Genomic DNA, 19,677 nt, shown 5'->3' with positions numbered 1-19,677 from the left:
GGGTCATGAGCTCAGTTTTTGTAGGCAGAGCACTTGGGCTACCACAGGTGCCCCCGACACAAGTAATGTTGAGCTGGCCACACACCCCTGCCCCCCTGAGGTCAAACACAACCCTGATGCGGCCCTCAATCAAATCAAGTTTGACACCCCTGCTCCAGACTAATGCTTTACTTCCCTTGAGCACAAATAGGTTTTAAATAATTTCCAATGCAATGCTCTTTATTATGCTTTATTATGCCCTCGTCACCCCTCGCCTGGACTACTGCAACACTCTCTACATGGGGCTCCCCTTGAGGGGCACCCAGAGACTCCAACTGGTCCAGAATGCGGCCGCACGGGTAGTTACGGGAGCTGCATGGCGCTCCCATACAACACCTCTCCTGCATGAGCTGCACTGGCTCCCAGTAGTCTTCCGGGTGCACTTCAAGGTGTTGGTTATCACCTTTAAAGCGCTCCATGGCATAGGACCTAGATATCTTCGAGACCGCCTGCTGTTACCAACAGCCTCCCATCGACCTGTGCGCTCCCACAGAGTGGGCCTCCTCGGGGTGCCATCAGCCAAACAATGTAGGCTGGTGACCCCCAGGGGGAGGGCCTTCTCTGTGGGGGCACCTACCCTCTGGAACCAGCTGCCCCCAGAGATAAGGAGAATCCAAGACCTCGGTGCCTTCCACCGTGCCCTTAAAACTTTCTTTTTTCAGCAAGCCGGGCTGGCTTAACACTTTTAAATGTTTTTAATTGGTTTGTCATTGTCTTTTAATTACGGGGCCAAATTTATATATATCTTTTTAATAGTATTTTAATGTTTGTAGTCTATGTTTTTATTTGGCTGTACACCGCCCTGAGTCCTCAGGGAGAAGGGCGGTATATAAATCTGATATAAAATAAATAAAAATAAAATAAAATGTCCTCTTTTCCTTCTTTCTCCTGCTTCCGAAGATGTATACACACATCTTTTTTTGTTGTTGTTGCTCCAATTAATTATACATCTTGGGCTCAATTTCTGGAGGTTCTGAATGGCATTTTGGAAAGCTAAATGTTGGGCAGCAGGGGCTTTCATCTAGACCCAGATGGGAATGTCTTTTCAAGCAGCAGCTAATGGGGTGTGGTTCTTGGTTCCATTATCACTTCTCTCTCTGCCCCCCAATCATGTTCTATTCTGAACATCTCAGAGACTATTTTTAAAGGAATTTTACTTTTATTATTGCTACTATTTGACATATCAAGGTTCTGCTCTCTCTTTTTCTCTTCCATCCAGCTACAGAGTGGGGAAGGATGTGTATTTACCTCTATTAATATCAACCAAAGCAATGACTCAATCTCCTTGGCTCATTTTCAGCAGAAGTGCTTTTTAGCCAGAAGCTTTCAAAGAAGACTTTCCAAGGTTATTTTGCTTTAGATCCATCCCTGTATTCTAGGTTAACAAGATCCAGTTGGCTAATCTCACATCTTGTCCTTCCATTTGTATAATGGAAAATGGTAATTCCATACCAAGTATGTTTTTTGTTTCTTGATGTTCATCCCAGTTTGCTAATTGAAAATGTTTTCTTTCTGCTTCAGGTTGACAGGGATTTGGATGAGTCTAAGAAGTAATAGGAGCAAGACAAGGAAGAACTAAAAGCCAATTTGCCAGGCAGTGCAAAGAACTGAGGAGATACATCTTCTCTGCCATATGGCTATGGCAAGATCTTATAATCTTCCATCAGGAATGATATGGATTCATAACTCAATTTATTAAGAACTACTGTGAGCTGGCCTGAAGCCTACCACAGTCATGCTCAACTGTTCCATATTCTTTCTGGAGAGTCAGAATCCTTCCTCTGAGCAAACATGTAACACTGGCAGTTATTGTGGAGCAGTCAACTAATCATCCACAGTATCAGCAAGAAATCATACATTCATTTCCCTTAGACATTAAGGGCAAGGAAGAAGAGAAAGATTCCAAGTTGGATGACAGAGATTACATCATTGTGGATAAACCCATGAGCCTGTCCAACTGAAACAATGCCAATAAACCCAGATGATTCAAGAGTGCATTACATGCATCTCCAGCTGTTGACACTCTTTCTTCTCCAGTTGCTCTCATAGCTTCATTTGCCTCTTGCTTAGTCTTCCTTTAGGGAATCATTTTAACAAAAAGATGGAGCTGAGACACTTACACAGGGAGTGGCATCTGAAGCAAACTAGTGGAAACACTGGAACAATATTATTATTGTGCCAGTGCAATAATTGTGCCAGTGCAATTTAGCAATATTATTGCTAAAATGCCACAGAGCCATATTTGCATTTGAAATCTGATGTAAGTATATAAAGCTTGGCATCTGTGGGGTAATATTATCATGCATGTTTTGCCATTGTCCCCCATTTGTCCACTCTGTGGACAGCCAGGGTCAGACTGCAAATTTAAACAGAGCATTGATGTGGCAGATGTACATCCCGAAGCCAGGCATTGTAGGAAAAGCTATTTCTGATCTGCCATAAGTTAACTTGCTAAAATTTCAGAAAAGCATTTTACTCCTCAGTATCAGACCATATACAAGTTTAAATATTAATGTTAATTTTGTTATTGTTTTGATAATGATGCCTGGAGAGTGCTACATATCTAGTTAAAATAATGGACTGGGGGGGACATGTTCAATTTTATCTTCAGCTATGAATGTTCATTGGACAAGTTATCCTAGCCTCACAGCTTGGCGTGGGAGAAAAAATTGCAATATGAAGGAGCATTAAATACATTGAGTTGAGCACCTCTTGGAGTACAGGTGAGCTGTAGATATGGATATAACAGGGATGTTTTTCACTTGATGAGCGTAATTAGACCTCTGTGTGAGAAAATTTAAACTTACGCAGACAGAACACAGACAGAAATCAAAGCATCTGAAACATTTTTGAATATCTCTAGGGCTGTAGGAGAAGTGGCAGAGTCTGGAGGTAAGGTCAAAAGAAAGATCAGTCTAGAATCCATACGTAGCCACAAACATACTAAATTCAACCCACTGTGAATTCTGTTGACCCTTATCTAACGTCTAGCAAGCGCTAACCATTAGTTCAGAATATTCCACTGTTGAATTGGAACCTCAAATGCGGTCCTGATTTTTTGCCTCTGAGAGGGGCAGAAGAACACACTTGAAAAAAAATGATCTAAGATAATTCATTTATTACTATAAGATTGGTAAAGTTGAAAAAGATGGGAATTGCAATTATTTCTTTCAAGACTCTTAACCTTTTTTAAAAAATAAGGATACAAGAGGAAAGAAGAAGACTTCCATTGCTATGTCTTAAGTTTGCAGATTTTGCTAAATAGTCAACTATGTTTTACACAGCATGATGACTAACTAGGTCCATGCATCATTCTGAGCTATAATAGCATTTGGTTGGGTTTGCCTCAGATAATCTGTGGCCTCGGCCACTCTGATTTGTAAATCGTACTTTATGACATAGCATTATGACTGAACTAGGCTGAAATGGCTTCTTCAGTAAACCCTACTTGGAATAAAACTTGGCCTACTGTGATCCATAATCCCAGCCATTGTATAGATCAGTCCTGTTCATATTGTGCTCTTTATTTTTATTTATTTATTAAATTCATTTTCCTCCCATCTCACCGCTCTAAAGGAAACTCTCAAAGTTAGGCTCTAATTAATTAACCTCTTTGAAAATATGTTTTCACTCTTTGAGGCTGGACTAAAACCAAGCTACAGTACAGTAACTAGCCATAACTCAAAAGGTTTCTTTATTAAAGGATAAACTGTCAGCCATTTACAAAATAGAAAATAGGGTATTTTCTATGCAGGCTAGAGAGCTGGGCTGACATAAGCACTGAAGACATCTCTATCTCTCAAAACAGCCGGGAAAGCTGAAGTCCCTCTGTGCCACAGAATCCAGCAAAAATGGAAATTACTCAGAGTGCCTGCCTAGTTTTTTAGTTCCAGCCTGGGAGAAGAAAGGGAATGTTCAAGTGGAATTAAATGCATACGGCTTTTTTACATTAATTTTTGCATCCTTTGCAAAAAAAAATTGTATTTTCCATCTCTTTGAAGGAATGTTAAAAAGTTTATAAAGCCAAGTGCATTCTGCTGTGCAGATTAAATGCTAAATGGTCATTTAATGACTGTAGAGAAGGGTCATGTTTCTCTTGCTTCTTTTATCTTTCAGGTGACATTATTGAGGACTTTTAAACCATTTTCTTTGATCTTCTTTTAGTCTGTCTCTGCAAAAGCTCTTCACAATACCTGTAGCCTTTTTTTTTTACTCACCTTCAAATAATATGTTTTACAATAGTATTATTAGGTTAATTTGATCTTTATTTGTAATTTCTTGCCTGCATATGCACAGCCTTAGAAGCAGGCTGTGCTTCTAAGGCTCCACTTCCTACGGTGGAGTGAAGCCTTGTTCAATCCCAACATAGAATAGCAGTAGCAGTAGCACTTAAGACTTACATACCACTTCATAGTGCTTTACAGCTCTCTAAGCAGTTTACAGCATCAGCACATTACCCCCAACAATCTGGATCTTCATTAGATTAGGGTTAGGCTATCTGGTGCTTTTCAGATATTTTGGATTTCAATTAACATACCGTATTTTTTGGAGTATAAGACACACTTTTTCCCCCCTAAAAGGGAGTGAAAATTTAGGTGTGTCTTATACATCGAATGTAGCCCCACCCGCCCACTAGCCCCCACTCTTTGGCCTCTGCCTCGCAGCAGTTACCTCCTTGCAAACAAACAGCAAGAAAAAACAGTTTCTTTCAGCTTCAGCACAACCTAATTAGCACAAGTTGATTGGATCGGCCTCCCGACCCTCAGCTGATTTGCTCTCAGCTGTTGTGCGCAGGATTCTGCTGCTTGCTGCAAAGAGGTAAATTGCTGGAGCAGATTTTTTTTCCCCTTGTGCTAATCAAGCTATGCTGAAAACGAAACTGAAAGTAAAGCAGGCTGTTTGCTGTTTGCTGCAACAAGGTAAAATTGCTCAGAGGCAGAAGGAGATTTCTTTTTCTTCTTTTCCTCACCAAAAAAGATAGATGTGTCTTATACTCCGAAAAATATGGTAAGTCCCAGAAAGCACAGACAAGGAGTTGTAGAACAAACACCCAGAAGGTACCAGTGTATGACTCTGGATGGTTTAGGCTGGTAGATACCTGTACATTTCATAATGTAAGTGCGCTGGGTAAAATTTTACATGGTCCTCCTCACATTGCCCATCATTTAGCTTCACTGGTTGACACCAGTTGCTACAAAAAAGGATGGCAAAGTTGTGAAACCACTAGTGAATCACAATGATATAAAATGGTACAAGTATTCTTGTTTCTTTGTATCCAACTTCCAACATAAGTAGCAAATGGATCCATCTATAAGGCATGCTTGAACCTGAGCCCCCTGCTAATCTTGCTGGGCACTCTGGACTATTCCTGGTGACTGAGATAACCGCTTTGTGCATGTTCTGTCTACCATTACTCTAATGCCAGCTATTTCGTTAGGTGGCTTTTGCTGGTTTCTCGCTTTAAAGCCATTAATGAATCTACTTGTCTCAATGTTCTAAAATTTTAATATTGATTTTAATTGACAAGTTTTAATTTATGGGCCAAATTTATAAATTATTTTAACTTTATTTTTAACTGTGATGTTTGTATAGATGTTTTTATCTTGGCTGTTCACCGCCCTGAGTCCGAAAGGAGAAGGGCGGTATAGAAATTTGAATAATAAATAAATAAATAATAAATAAATAAATAAATAAATAAATAAATAAATAAATAAATGCCACTCCCCTGGAAAACTATGTTTCTAAATGCCGTGGGCCAAATTCCTTGTTAAAGAGAAGAGAGAAGAGTGGCTGTAATGGACTGTAGAAGCAACATCTCAGTTTTTCAGCACACAAGTCAGCCAAAAGCCTTCTTTGAACTCTTGAAGTTTTGCTTCATTTCGAAGATCAGGACCTGCTACATTACAAACGTCTGGGAAATGTCTACTCTTAGCTTGACATGTCTAATTGGATGGTCAGGGAAGCTGAAAAGTAAAGTATGAAGGTAACATACTTTACTTCACAGCAGTGAACTGAGCACAATGGCACACAGGCCTTTTATTCTAGAAATGTTTTACTTTCTTTGCATGCCATGTATTTCTAATGCTTTATATTAAAAATATTTTGCAGTCTTGTGGATAGATCTGTTTGAATGGAAGACCAGATGGAACACCCTCTAGGCTAGATTAGAAACTTGAAACCCATCCTGGAAGAAGTAAAAAATCACTTCCAATTGCCAACGATTGCTAAGAAAGATGCAAGATTATCTTTGTAGCCATTAGATGTCAAGCTCAATTTAAGAGCTTCTTTAGATCCTCCTAATGTTGGCTACCTCACCTTTCATCTCACCTACTGTACCTCAATATGCACTCACGGTGCTGATCTGCCATAAAGCAGAATAGTTTATTCGTCAGATCCCACCTCCAATATTATGTCCATTCCTAGATAGCACACTTTCATTATTCAGAGAAATTGGGGTTGGTTTACAAGTATCAGTATGCAGGCTGCTGCATTTTGCATCTAATGCTGTTTCCAAGTCATTCTTTTTTTTGTAAACAAGTTTTATTAAATTTTTTCTTTCATCATACATATTTTATGAACAGAGTGTTGACCGGGTCACATCTTATATATCTTAATTTTTATAATCTATTCCAATCTTCCCGCTTTTAAATTCATTTTTCACCATGTCTTGTTATTTCATCTTTTTTTTTCCCCAAGTACTTTTTACATATTTCCAATTTTGGCCATAATATTCTTTTTCCATATTTCTTTATCTTATCTTAATCTCTTTTTAATACATAATACATAAACAGTATCACTATCCACCCTTTAATTCCTAATTTCTTACAATAACTTCAATTATCTTAATTATCTTATTTCTTAATTAATTATCTTATTTCTCCATTTGCAAAATATATTTCTCAAAGTCCCCATCCCACTTTTTAACTATACACAATATATATCATTATATTCAATTCTTACATTGAAACCCGTTAACTTAATTAACCATCCACATCTTATCTTAATCTCTTCTTAATACATAAACAATATCACTATCTGCCCTTAATTCCTAATTTCTTACAATAACATCAATTAGTTATCTTATTTCTTCATTTACAGCATATATTTTTCAAAATCCCCATCCCACTTTTTAACATTTCAATTTTGTCTCTTAATTTAACTTGTCTTCATAATTAAACCCCATTACCATTTCATATTTCATCTACTATCCTATTTTGCTATAAGCAATATACATCATATTTACTTCTTACATTAAACACCCTTTACTTAATTGACCATCCACAATTAATAATATTAATACAGTTCCCTTAAATCTACTAATATATATATCTTATTTCCCTTCCTCTTTTCCACTATTCTTCCCCTCTTTAACCATTTTCTCTTGGTCTCTCCAAAATTCCATTACTTAATAATTTCCTCCTTTTATCCCATTCTTTTAACTTCTTTGTCTTTTTATCTTTTTGTATTTATTATATCTTTTCTCCTGAATCCTTTTTCTCACTTTTAGATATATTACTCGAGTAATTCTTCCCAAGTTTTCTCCTAATCTCTTTCCACTATTTCCTTCTTTTCCCTTTGATTGATTCTTTTTTGGGGAATATTCCCCCCTATCCACTCTTTTTTTGCCACTGTTAATCCCAGTGAAATCATCTAACTACTTTTTGCATTCAATTCCTTTTCCTTCAATATTATTTTCTTGCTCCTCGTTTATGCTCTCTTTTTCCTGTTCTGTATGTTCCATCAAAATTTGACTTATTACCCTTTAGTGATTCATGCATGTTTTTAAACATCTCAATTAATTCCACACACATCCAAGACTCCATATTGTCAATTTAAAAAATTATTAAAACTTTTGGTTTATATTTAATTAAAATTTTACAATTCATATAGTCTCTTTTAAATTCCAAATAATATCTAATTCAAATATTTATCCAGTCCAACCCAAGTTAAGGTTTTGTTATCTTCCACAACCATTGAAAGTCGAAACCAAGCAGTTCAGAAAAGCAAATACTCCTTAAAAGTTCTCACAGTTTCCGAATTATCTTTTATTTGTCAAGGTCACAGCTGTTATTTCCTCTTCTATCTTCCAACCCAGATTGCAGTTCTCTTTTTCCGCCAGCAATGTCTCTCTTAAATTACAATATTCTCAGAGCAATTAAGTATCAAAGCTGTCAAAAATAATTTGAATCCACATAAAGAGTACTTTTCCTTGGGTTTCTTTTTTATTATTTTTAGTTTCTCCAAATTCAATTTTAAATCCAGTTATAAATTTTTCTTTCTTGGGCTTTGGTGTTTTAACTTCCTCTTTGTTCTTCTCCTTCAAATGTCAAAACTATCAAAAATATTTTTAATCCACATAAAAAATACTTTCCTTCGGGTTTCTTTTTCTTTTATTATTTTTAATTTCTCCAAATCCAATTTTAAATCCAGTTGTAAAATTTTCTTTCTTGGCTTTGGTATTTTAACCTCCTCTTTGTTCTCCCTCCATTAACTTTTCCAAATGCCAATTAGCCACTAATTTCCGCTTCGGGACACTTTTTAAAGTTATTAAAATTTTTCTTTTTTACCTGTGAGTTGGCCAATCACTCACCCGGTACCAGCACTCAGTTGAAACACCGCTCCTGCACAAAAGACTTAGTCTGGTTGCCCCAGCTTCAGAGCGGTCATTTTTCAATGGCCACCACCCCCGCCTCCAGTTCAAAGAACAGCCTCCGACCTTTCAAGGAACTTGCCTGTTCCTCTTGGTCATCCGAGGCACCTCTCCTTCTTCACCATCTTTACAGGACGGTTCCAGTCCGAAGACCTCCTGACAGCGATTTGTCCGGCTGGATTTTTGCGGAGCTCATCGGAGCCCGCTATTTTTCCAGCCGGTCTCACCACAATGCTTCCGGTTTTTCCCAAGTCATCTTTAAGAGTATATCCAAGTAGAATGCATTACAGTAATCCAATCTGAAGATAATGGGGACATAAATGACTGTTGAAGAAGTGAAGCAATGACTTTTGAAGGACTGTTTGGTTTTCAGAAGGACAACTAGAGGGGTTATGCTTGATTATCTGTTAACTCTTAGATATCAAACAAAGATAATCCTCAATTTATGACCACAAATGGGACCAGAATTTCTGCCACTAAGCAATGTAGCTGTAAAGTGCAACATCTTGTAATTGCATCACTTAGTGACAGAAATCCTGGCAATCCTTGTTATATTGTAACTCCACACTCGTGGGTCATTAAGCAGGAAAGGGAAGGAGTCCCGAGTAAAGAGAGCAGGAGTCTCTAGGGGGATGGAGACCCTGGGAGACCCAATGCAAGCTGTGCATGAGTTGGGGGTGGGATGATGCAGTGTGTAGTAAGCTCAGAGAGACCAAGGAAATTGGGTACGAAGTGTACGCATGAATACTGTGAGTGCGGGGAAAGAACACACTGTAGCTCTGGGCTGAAGAAGCCCCTGAGCCGCAGCACAGAGTGAAGTGCAGCTCAAGATCAGCTCAGCAGTGTGATGCAAAGAGACTTCTTGCTGCCTTGGGAAGCCAGAGCCAAGTCCCATCTGCATTTGTCATCATCCCAAACTCCATCACCTCAGATGACTTTTGCTGTCTTATTGCTTCTGCTGTTAACAAGATATGGCTGGCCTGGTCCTTTGCAAGGCAGCTACTGGCCACATGAGACCATCTTATTTGTTTGTTTGTTTGTCAAACGTACAAGATAACAAGTATAGTTATGAACATAAATGAAGTAAATACAAATAAAGGGACAGTAAGACAGGGACGGTAGGCACGCTGGTGCGCTTATGCACGCCCCCTTTATGAACCTCTTAAGAAGGGAGTGAGGTCCACAGTAAACAGTTTGAAGTTGAAACTGTGAGGGTTTGAGGCTGTAACAACGGAGTCAGGTAGAGCATTCCAGAAGTTGACCACTCTGTTGCTGAAATCATATTTCCTGCACTCGAATTTGAAGTGGTGTACCTTGAGTTTGTATCAATTGTTTGCCCTTGTACTATTGTGGTTAAAACTGAAGAAGTTGACAGGCAAGATGTTGTAGGAGACAATTTTGTGTACTATGTTTAAATCAGACCGCAAGCAGCGCAACTTCAGATTGTCCAAGCCCAAAATTGTAAGCCTGGTGGTATAGGGAATTCTATTGTGAGTAGAGGAATGGAGTACTCTTCTTGTGAAATACCTCTGAATCCACTGAATCATGTTAATGTCTGAAATACAGTGTGGGTTCCAGGCGGATGAGCTTTATTTAAGAATTGGTCTGGCAAAGGTTTTGTATGCCTTAGTTAGCAATATAATATTACTGGAGAAGAAACTTGGCACAATTAGGTTAACAATTCTTAGTGCCCTTTTGGCAATGCTGTTACAGTGAGCTCTGGGGCTTAGATTGTTTGAGGTGAGTATTCCTAAGTCCTTGACAGAGTGAGGGTCGTCTACAAGATCATTTCCGCCCAAGTTGTATTTGGTGTTCTGATTTTTATTGCCAATGTGTAGGACAGAACATTTATTAGTTGAAATTTGGAGTTGCCAATTACGCAACCATTCTGACACATAGTCAAGGTCGCTTTGTAGGGCAGCAGCATTGTCAGTGGTGTTAAATAATTTTACGTCATCGGCAAAAAGGACACAGCTGCTTATCTTCCCCAGTTCTTGTGAGGAAACCACCAGGCAGAAAACTGGGGAAGAATGCCTTGTGCGGCTAGCAACTGTCTAGTGAAGGGCTAATATGGGCATGCTTGGTCAGCAGTGGAAGCAAGACGATGGCAAAGAACAGTTGGGATGGCAAGGGCTATGGAGCACAGGGCCAAAAGAGCATAGATAGATGAGTGGGGAAGTTGAAACATCCTTGCAGTCATAAATACAGAAAGGCTGCCAAATGCCCAAATTTTGATCACATAATCACAAGGGTGCTGCAACAGCCATAACTTTAGAGACTGGTCATAAATCCCTTTATTCAGTGCCTCTGGGCTTCTGAACAGGTCACTGAATGAATGATTGTAAGTCAAGGATAGATAGGTTTTCAACATGATGATCTGTCCCTAAATTGGTCCTTCAAATGGGATTATGATAGGACTTTTCAAATATTTGAAAGGATACGACATTGAAAGCCAACAGTTAATTTCCAGCATGTTCCAGACTGCAGGACATAATGGCTTTAAATCACAGGAAAGCAAAGTCAGATTGAATATTAGGAAAAATCTTCCTAACAATAAGAGTATTCCAATTATGCAGAGAGGTGGTGGACAGAAGCAGAAGCTGGGCAGCCAGTTCTTTGAGAAAGTTTGATTTGGGTTCCTGCCCTGGGTAGGGGCTCTACTCAACTGTCTACCTAAATCATCATTTCCCAGCCTTGGTAACTAAGAGATGTGGACATCAACTCCCAGAATTCCCCAACCAGCCATGTCTAACCTCTTTTGAATATGGAATTACTGAATTCTTTTCAAGCATATAACCATGAAGCAGTCTGCAAGAATCACACTGTTGTACAAAATATTTCCCCGATCAAAATATTGGCACTAAGGTAAAATTGATTTTCCAGTCTCTAGGTTGTGTTATGCCAGAGTCAAATGTGTAGTTGGATCTAATCTGAAATGTCTGTTACTCCATCCAAGCTCAACGTGACCTGATTTAACAGTCCCAACAGCCATAGATTGCCCTCATTATTTAGCAATATATTTAATGTTTAAAGTTGTCTGTTGTTATTATTGGTTGGGTTTTTTTTTTAATCTATATTTGGAATTGTCTGAATCTTCCACAAATTTCTTAGAATGGTCAAGTCAATGAGAACATCCTGCCATTCACACTATTGGTAGACACAGAAAGACTATTGTGGAGTTTCAACATTCAGAAACAGTCAAGATTAGTGACTCTCTAATGTCAGTGGCCTAGAGCCAAGAAGAAGATGATGAACAAACAAAAACGGTTAAGGGGACCATCTATGTTATAACATTAAGAAAAACAATGTATGAATAGAGCCCTTTTGGAGAAATTAAGCAATGGTGCCAAAATCTAATGCTGACTGCAGAAAAGGTGCAAAAATATTTTTAAATGGTTCACTGCAATCTATAAGTAAATATCTAATTTTACTCATGGACTCTTTTCAAGTATGAAATCTGACTACAGGTTCCCCTAAGTTCAGGATCATGTGATTGGTCAGAAACGAACATCATCCTGTTGCAATATTTTTTAAGACCTGCAATTGTGTAACAGTAAAAGAAATATGCCCTGCCACAAAATACACATAGCCTACCTAACCACACCCTTTGTGAGAGCACTCCATTCAATACACCTGTCACTTTTCTATCAATTAGCACTCTGTGCCTCTAAGCAAGTTCAGGCAAGGTCAGGGTAAATGGGATAACCCTGATAAATTTTCTTCAATATATATTGCATTTCTATAAAAACTGGGTTTGGTGTCTGCAACCTGCGGCTCTGGAGCCACATGCCGCTCTTTGGGCTCTCTGCTGTGGCTCCCTGTTGGATGATCTCACCACTGGCTGGCCCCAGCCCGCCCTCCCCTCCCAGTCACTCCTCACCTGGCCTAAGAAGGTAAGGGCGACGGCAGGGGATGTAGAAGCAGCCAGGGCAGAGACAGAGAGATGCAGAGAGGGGGGGAGAAAGAGAGAGATGTCAAAAGGTTTTGTGGTTCCTGTTGTTTTTTAACAACCGGTTCTCTGCCCTAATGACCAGCTGGGTCGGCTTGGCTAGGAGGTGGGGATGTCATGTGACTGGTGAAAGTGAGTGGTGTCAAGTTGGCCACGCCCACCGACGTTTTGTGGCTCCTGGTGTTTTCTTTTATGTAGGAAACAGGTCCAAATGGCTCTTTGAGTGTTTAAGGTTGCAGACCCCTGGGTTAGGTTTAGGGTTAGGCAGTAGTTCTCAACCTTTTCTTCACCATGGACCTCCTTTAAATACCTTTTGTGGCTACGGACCACCAAGACTTAACTCAAGATTTGAATCATAAAATTTCATCAAGCCTCCATGACCCTCCTGTGGCAATATCATGCCCCCCTGGGGTCCGCGGGCCACAGGTTGAGAACCGCTGGTCTAAGGCAAAGCAAACAATCTGGGGACATTCTAGATGTTGCCAAGCTTTTAAGCACTGACTACAGGATATGTTTCCTAAGGATGATCATAGTTCAGTAATATCTGAAGTGCCAATGATAATCTTGTCTAATCTAGGATACAGACGATGCTGTTTTGCACACAAATCTTATATATCCAAGCAATTTAAGTAGGGGGGGCGGGGCGGAGAAGAGTTAAACGTCTTTTAAATTATTCCAACTCTATTCTTAATCCTGGTCTTATAAATCAAAATGTTCTCATTTTGTTACTCTTTTCAGAACTTTCCCAGTTTCCCTCAAGGAAAACTACATCTGATCAGCATTTAATTGAAGGTAACCACTTTCCCCCCTTTTTCAAGGTTTTGAAAACAAAGCACTAGGAACCACAGTCCCAAATCTCTAGTCTAAAATAATACTTTTAAATAAAATAGGTTAACTTAGTTCAGTTTTAATTCTTCATTGATGAAATGGAACTAGTAACACTTAATTTTCAGGACAACTATATATGAGAAACACTGGTTTGACAGTTGTAAGCTTGGTCAATCTAATTCTATCACTCTCTAACAAACTATTACTGTAACACCTACAGACATTTATGCCCAATAGGCTCCTAAATATATTATTAAACTTTCAACTTTTATCTTTTCTGCTACTTGCATAGATGCATCGCTTGTAAAGGCTTGGGATCAACTCTGTTGGCTTTTGAATGAAGGAAAGCAGAAATGTTTTTAGAATGTTTTAAGCTGCCTCTGGATGGAAGAATGGCGCCTAAAATACAAGTGAAATGTCTATATTTTTGGTGATAGCGATTAGCTTTTTTGGCAATTGCTGCATTAATAACCATTCCAAATAATCTAAATTCCTTCGAGAACTATCACTGCAAAGTAAGAGACCTCTTCCGTGGCTCGTAATACTCCACTCTTGATAAATTGGGTTACTTCCTTGCTTCCCATTCAGACTGCAAACAATAGGTGAAGGTGAGTATTCCCTATATTGCTCCCACCTTATCCTTCCAGCAAGAAAAAGAGGGAATAGCAAACACACACACACACCCCTCCACAAACACACATGCAACTGTGATTACATGAACAGACTATTTGATTGGAGTGGCATGCCTATGGAAGTTGCTTACAAACTGCCAACAATATGAGTTCGCTAAGAAGGCTTTAAAACTGCATTGATAAATAACATAAATAACATTTGTTGTGAACATATTGGCTGACTAGAAAATCATCATTTCTCTCAGTTCTCTAAAGGTTCTGCATGCTTATGTAATTACGACAGGTTAGCAAACATTAACCAAAGTAGGACAATTTACTATATTAATTACTAATATAGTCACTGGTAAAGAAATTTTAAAGGTTGCCGATATAACACCCCATAAAATAGGAGAAAACCTTTATTAAATCTATTAATAGGTTTTTCTCCTATAAAAATGCCATAAAAAGTACAGTATATTTCTCAATGATTGAAAACAAAGCAGTAGTGATTTTTAATAACACAGATACCAAGTTAAACAAATTGTCCAGCCAAGTTATCATGATCTACTCTGAGTAGTAGTAATTCTCAATAGTAGCAAGTATATTACATCACTTTTTCCCAGGACCTTTCTCCCAACGGAAGCTGCCAAGTGCTGTGATTGCACAGCATACTAACCCATAGACTAGATACCCATATTTTAGCCTAGCATTTTATGCAGTATTCTCATGACATTACTTTTTGGTTCTGCATATCATGGAAACTCATAAAATGAAGCAAACTATAGTACAGTTAAACATGGGTAATCCTATCATGCAAGTACAATCATGAATTGAATCTGACACCTTTTCTAGCTAGGTCACAGCTAAAGTCATTGTGCTATGATGTTTCCATTGATTCCTTCATTTTTTAAGAATGTAGAATATCCATGACACCTAAGCAAAGAACAAGAGTGAAAGTAAAGTGCTTTACTTTCCCTTAAAGTAAAATTTGTAGTTCTGCTATAACACGAGTGCTGCAAAAATCCATACGTTCACAGATGGCAACAAAGAATTAGTGCATTCTGCATCTCTCTACTGCCATGTATTGGTCATATGGATTTTGCAGCCTTGATATAATGGCCTTAATTCCTATAGCTGAGAAAGAATGAGCCGTACCAAAGACTACATGCCTCTTTCTAGGAGGGAAAAATTGTTTCTGTGGAGAATATAAGAGGCACAGAATAGTTCAAAGTTTCTGTCAATATTAAATTGCAGCAAAGCAGTATATTTTAAGACAGTTTGCTCTTAAATACATGCTTCGTAAGAATAATCAAATGTGGTCTGAAATGCTAGGGAGGGGGCATGGATTCTTCCTGTCTAAGTGAAATCTCAGTCCACAAATTACAAACATTGTAAAGAAATTGTATGTAATGCAAGAAATTCTGTCCTAAAATCACCTTGGGAACAGATGGTTGGTGCTCTTTAGACCACAGGATTTTTTTTAAAATGTGCTATAAATTATTCTCAAGCTTTTCACTGAATATTGGCAGTGCATATAAATAAAGAAGTACAGAAATATATTAATTTCCTAAGTTTTTACATTATGGCTATATTCTCATATTAAGCTTATGCATAGTTAACCAAGTTTCTGGGTTTACACAATATACTAAATATATTGTGTAAATATAAGATGATTATTAATTACTGAGTGTGTAGAGTATGTAAACGGCCAATGGCATTTGAAGTTGTTGTTTCTTTAGTATTTCCATTGATATAAATAATTTAGTTATTAAAACAAATACTCTTTTTAATTTCAAATATACCTTTCATCCATTTCCAAAAGACATATTATTTGAAAGGAAAGAGGTAGATTAAGATGAGTTTCCACAAATAGTGCTTTTGACAATTTAAAAAACAGGCAGTGAAGTAACCCATCAAAGTACATTAATATCTAGTAGTTTGAATTCTATTTACTTCTTCTAAAAGAGTCAGCTGAGTTATTCCTTTTTGTTTAATCATGTATCTATTTCTATTATATCCTTTTTCTAGTCCTTATGTATTGCTATTGTGGGGAATAAGTAAGGTTTTTTCTTTCCTCCCTTCTTCTTGAACATATAGGACCACTATAGTTCTGGAGAACTTGTATAAACTACAGACAAAAGGATGAAACTAGAAAATATGTAAAGGTTAACTCATTTCATCTTAGATGAAAACTTCACCTTATAATCAGACTTCATCCACTATTCTAGAGTCTGAGTGATTAGCAATTATGAACAAAAATATTAATTAGTAATGATTATTGTCATTTTTTTCACTCTTCTAACAGTAGAGTTGTTTTAAATGTGCTGAAAATTAAAGTTCTACAAACAACTCAAGAAGGGACTAGACAAATATGTAGAGTGAGGGATTAACACTCTAACAATGCTGCTGCTCTGATCATGTCTGGAAACTCTTCTTTAAAGTAAAAATGGATCTAAATAGATCTTTTGCACTACGCTGGCTATTAAAAAGTGTCATTTACATGATATGCCCAAGCCAGTAAATTCTAGTATGAGTTTTAAGATTTGAAGAACTCTTTTGCAAATACTTACAGCCACAAAAAGGCATGGAATATCTTATTTAACTGTTGGGGGGGGGAGAAGAGAGAGTTATTTTTCAATTAATACTAATCTACAAATGAATTCCACCAATATTTCTAAGGTTTTTGCATTGAGGTTGCAAGGCAAACATGTCATCAATCCCAGCTCCTAGCCACAACCCATATTCCCACTTGCCCATCGACCACCCTTTGGGCTGATGCCTATATGCCCTCTTGAAGATGATGAGATCAAGTGATCGCCATATAAATCACTCAAATATTACAGAACGGATAGATTTTTCATGCTAGGTTAAACCCAGTGTTGTCAATACAGCATCCTCCCACATCTGGCTGCTAGGTATCAGATGCTGAGCAATTATGCAGATCTATATAAATCAACCCACAGCTTTCCGCCTTGGCTGGTAGCCAAGAATGCAGTGGCCGAGCGGCATAATTTCCAGCGGAAAACGGTCGCCGTGAGGATCAGTATGCAACACGTGTTACTTAGCCGGTCCTGCCATTAAAAACCAGTAAGTGACAACCGGCAAATCCTGATTTTAACACGAGGTAGCCGGAGACAAATCCAGGCGCATCTCGGCATACACCTGGCTTCCTTCTGCCATGCAGGGAAGCCTTTCCTTCTTGCCTTGGCCAGTAGCAGATCCACCATCACCACCGCCAAAAAAAAAAAAAAAAAACCCTCGGCCTTACAAACCTTGCCTGCCCCCCCACCCCCACTTCCACTTACCACATTGTTAAGAAAATCCGCTTCATTCAAATCGCCCAAATCCAGGAAGCTGGAGGCGCCCCCGGGGAAGGGCTCTAAGATACCGTCCATAGCGGAAGAGTCGAGCCCGAGGAAGGCACGGAAGAGGTGGGAAGGAGGGAAGCCGCTTTGTTCCCCGCCAGAGCTGCAGGATCCGTCCTAAACGGACAGCCGGTGAGCCTCACTGCCGCGCAGCCCGGCGGAGCAGTTCCTCGGGCGCCGGGCAAAGGAGGGCTGCGCCTCCCTCTCCCGAAGGAAACCTGTAATCCATGGGGAGAACCGATTGGCCGGGCTGGGGGGGGGGATCGCTTTCCCAGTGGGAGCGGCGGGCGCTCGCAATGGGGGCTTTGAGAGGGTGGGGCCGGTGGGGACCCCTCCAGTCGGGGGAAGCAGGGGGAGCCGGGAACGGGGATGGGGTGAAAGGAGCGGGCGAGGGCTGAGGCAGCCTCCTGGAAGGTTGGAAGGAGGAGCGCCTCCGGGATCGCTGCCCAGCTGTCACCGTCACACGCCTTTCCCCAGTCCCCGGCCGTCTGACCGGCCCCCTGTGCCACGCCTCCTGCCCCTCCCTCGCCTCGCTCCGGGATATTTCAGAACCGGGGCACCCTCCTCGGGCTCTGATGCAATCGAGGGACCCGCCCACCCCACCGCTTCCAATGGGAGATCGGGACCGGCAGGAGGGGGGAAGGCTAGCGGCGCGGCGTTACGACACGCTTTGCCGTTCGGTAGTTATTAAGGTTGCGACCAGCAACTTCCCAGCGGCGGAGGAAACGGCTCTTGGAAGCATCGGCGTGGTTTGAATGCAGGAGAGAATGATGATGATGATGATGATGATGATGATGATGATGATGATGATGATGATGATGATGATGATGTAACCAAAATATGGTCTGAATTGAAGCTTCGCGTTTGCATTCTTCCGGGAAACAAATCGGCGTGCTCGATTAAATAAAAGATTAAATAAAAGTGATGCCTGTTAAGAGAGGAGGCGCTGGAAAGCCAGACAAGAAATAAATTGGATTGAAAAGACCCAGTCCTGATGGCCATCAGGATGAGAAACTGAGTTGGATGTTTGAGATCCAACTCAACCTATGGCATAATAAAAGTGTTTTTTTTTTAATTTTTAGCCTGCAGGGTGCATCCCACTGAGGCCAATCAAATTCATTCAGGCAATGGCTCCCTTATGAAAGTGTCTTTGCTGCATTTCCCAAAGCAGCAGTGAACCATTAAGACTATGGCCACTGACAGCACAGTAGTGGAATAACAATTAAAGAACTCCTCATTGCTTGCAGGCAAAACCCTTTTCTCAGTGAAGATACAACTCATTTAAATTTGGCATTTTCTCCAAATGCATACCTTTCTCATGATCGGATGGGATAAAACCAGAAGGGATATAGTACAAATGTGTGAATCTAAATCAGTGGTTCTCAACCTTCCTAATGCCGCAACCCTTTAATACAGTTCCTCATGTTGTGGTGACCCCCAACCAGGGGTGGGCTCTACATTATTTTACTACCAGTTCTGTGGGTGTGGCTTATTTTGTGGGTGTGGCTTGGAGGTCATGTGACTGGGTGGGCGTGGCTAGCTGGTCATGTGACCGGGTGGCCATGGCTATGTGTATAAGGACTACTCAGAGGGCTGAAAAAAGTCATTTCTGCCAGGTCCTCGCACTTTTCTGGTCCTCACACTTATGACCATCCTCACATTTATGCCTGTGCAGCATTCTTGACAACCATGTCACTCATTTCACAACTGCTTCTCTTCAACATGGTATACGATACAGCAAAAAAAGTAAAATGTGAGGACAGTCGTAAATTTGAGGACTGGTCAAAAGTGCGAGGACCAGTCAAAAATAACTTTTTCAGCCCTCTGAGTAGTCTCTGTGCACAAAAGGACTACCCAGAGGGCTGAAAAATGTGATTTCTGACAGGTCCTCGCACTTTTGACCGGTCTTCGCAGTTATGACTGGTCATCATTTATGCCCATTGTACCATTCTTAACAACCGTGTCACTCATTTCACAACTGCTTCTCTTCACCATGGTGACAAGATAGGGCAAAAACGTAAATTGTGAGGACAGTCGTACGTTCGAGGACTGGTCAAAAGTGCGAGAACCAGTCAAAAATAACTTTTTCAGCCCTCTGAGTAGTCCATATGCATAAAAGGATACAGCAATAGAGAGGGATGAAGGAAGGGAAGGGAAATTAGAATAGGAGTGAGGGTAAGAGAGGGAGGAAGAGAAGAGGAGAAGGAGAAAGGAAGAGGAAGTAGGGAGGAGAAG

At 39.9% G+C, this 19,677-nt stretch overlaps 1 protein-coding gene across 3 annotated transcripts in view; it reads right to left on the bottom strand.

Annotated features, from left to right (window-relative positions):
- CREB3L1 (cAMP responsive element binding protein 3 like 1) overlaps positions 1-17,472 on the bottom strand; it is a 103,974-nt gene extending 86,502 nt beyond the window's left edge. For all 3 annotated transcript variants that reach the window (XM_070936246.1, XM_070936264.1, XM_070936255.1), the window contains exon 1: positions 17,383-17,472. In XM_070936246.1, coding sequence (XP_070792347.1) covers positions 17,383-17,472 — 90 coding nt within the window. The remainder of the gene's footprint in view (positions 1-17,382) is intronic.
- Positions 17,473-19,677: the final 2,205 nt, after the last annotated feature.

Source organism: Pituophis catenifer, unplaced genomic scaffold, assembly GCF_029215685.1.
Source record: "Pituophis catenifer annectens isolate HBS135680 unplaced genomic scaffold, rPitCat1.0.hap2 SCAF_1, whole genome shotgun sequence".
In the NCBI taxonomy this organism is placed as follows: Eukaryota; Metazoa; Chordata; class Lepidosauria; order Squamata; family Colubridae; genus Pituophis; species Pituophis catenifer.
The sequence above is the reverse complement of the archived record's forward strand: the minus strand, read 5'-3'. Positions and strand labels throughout refer to the sequence as shown.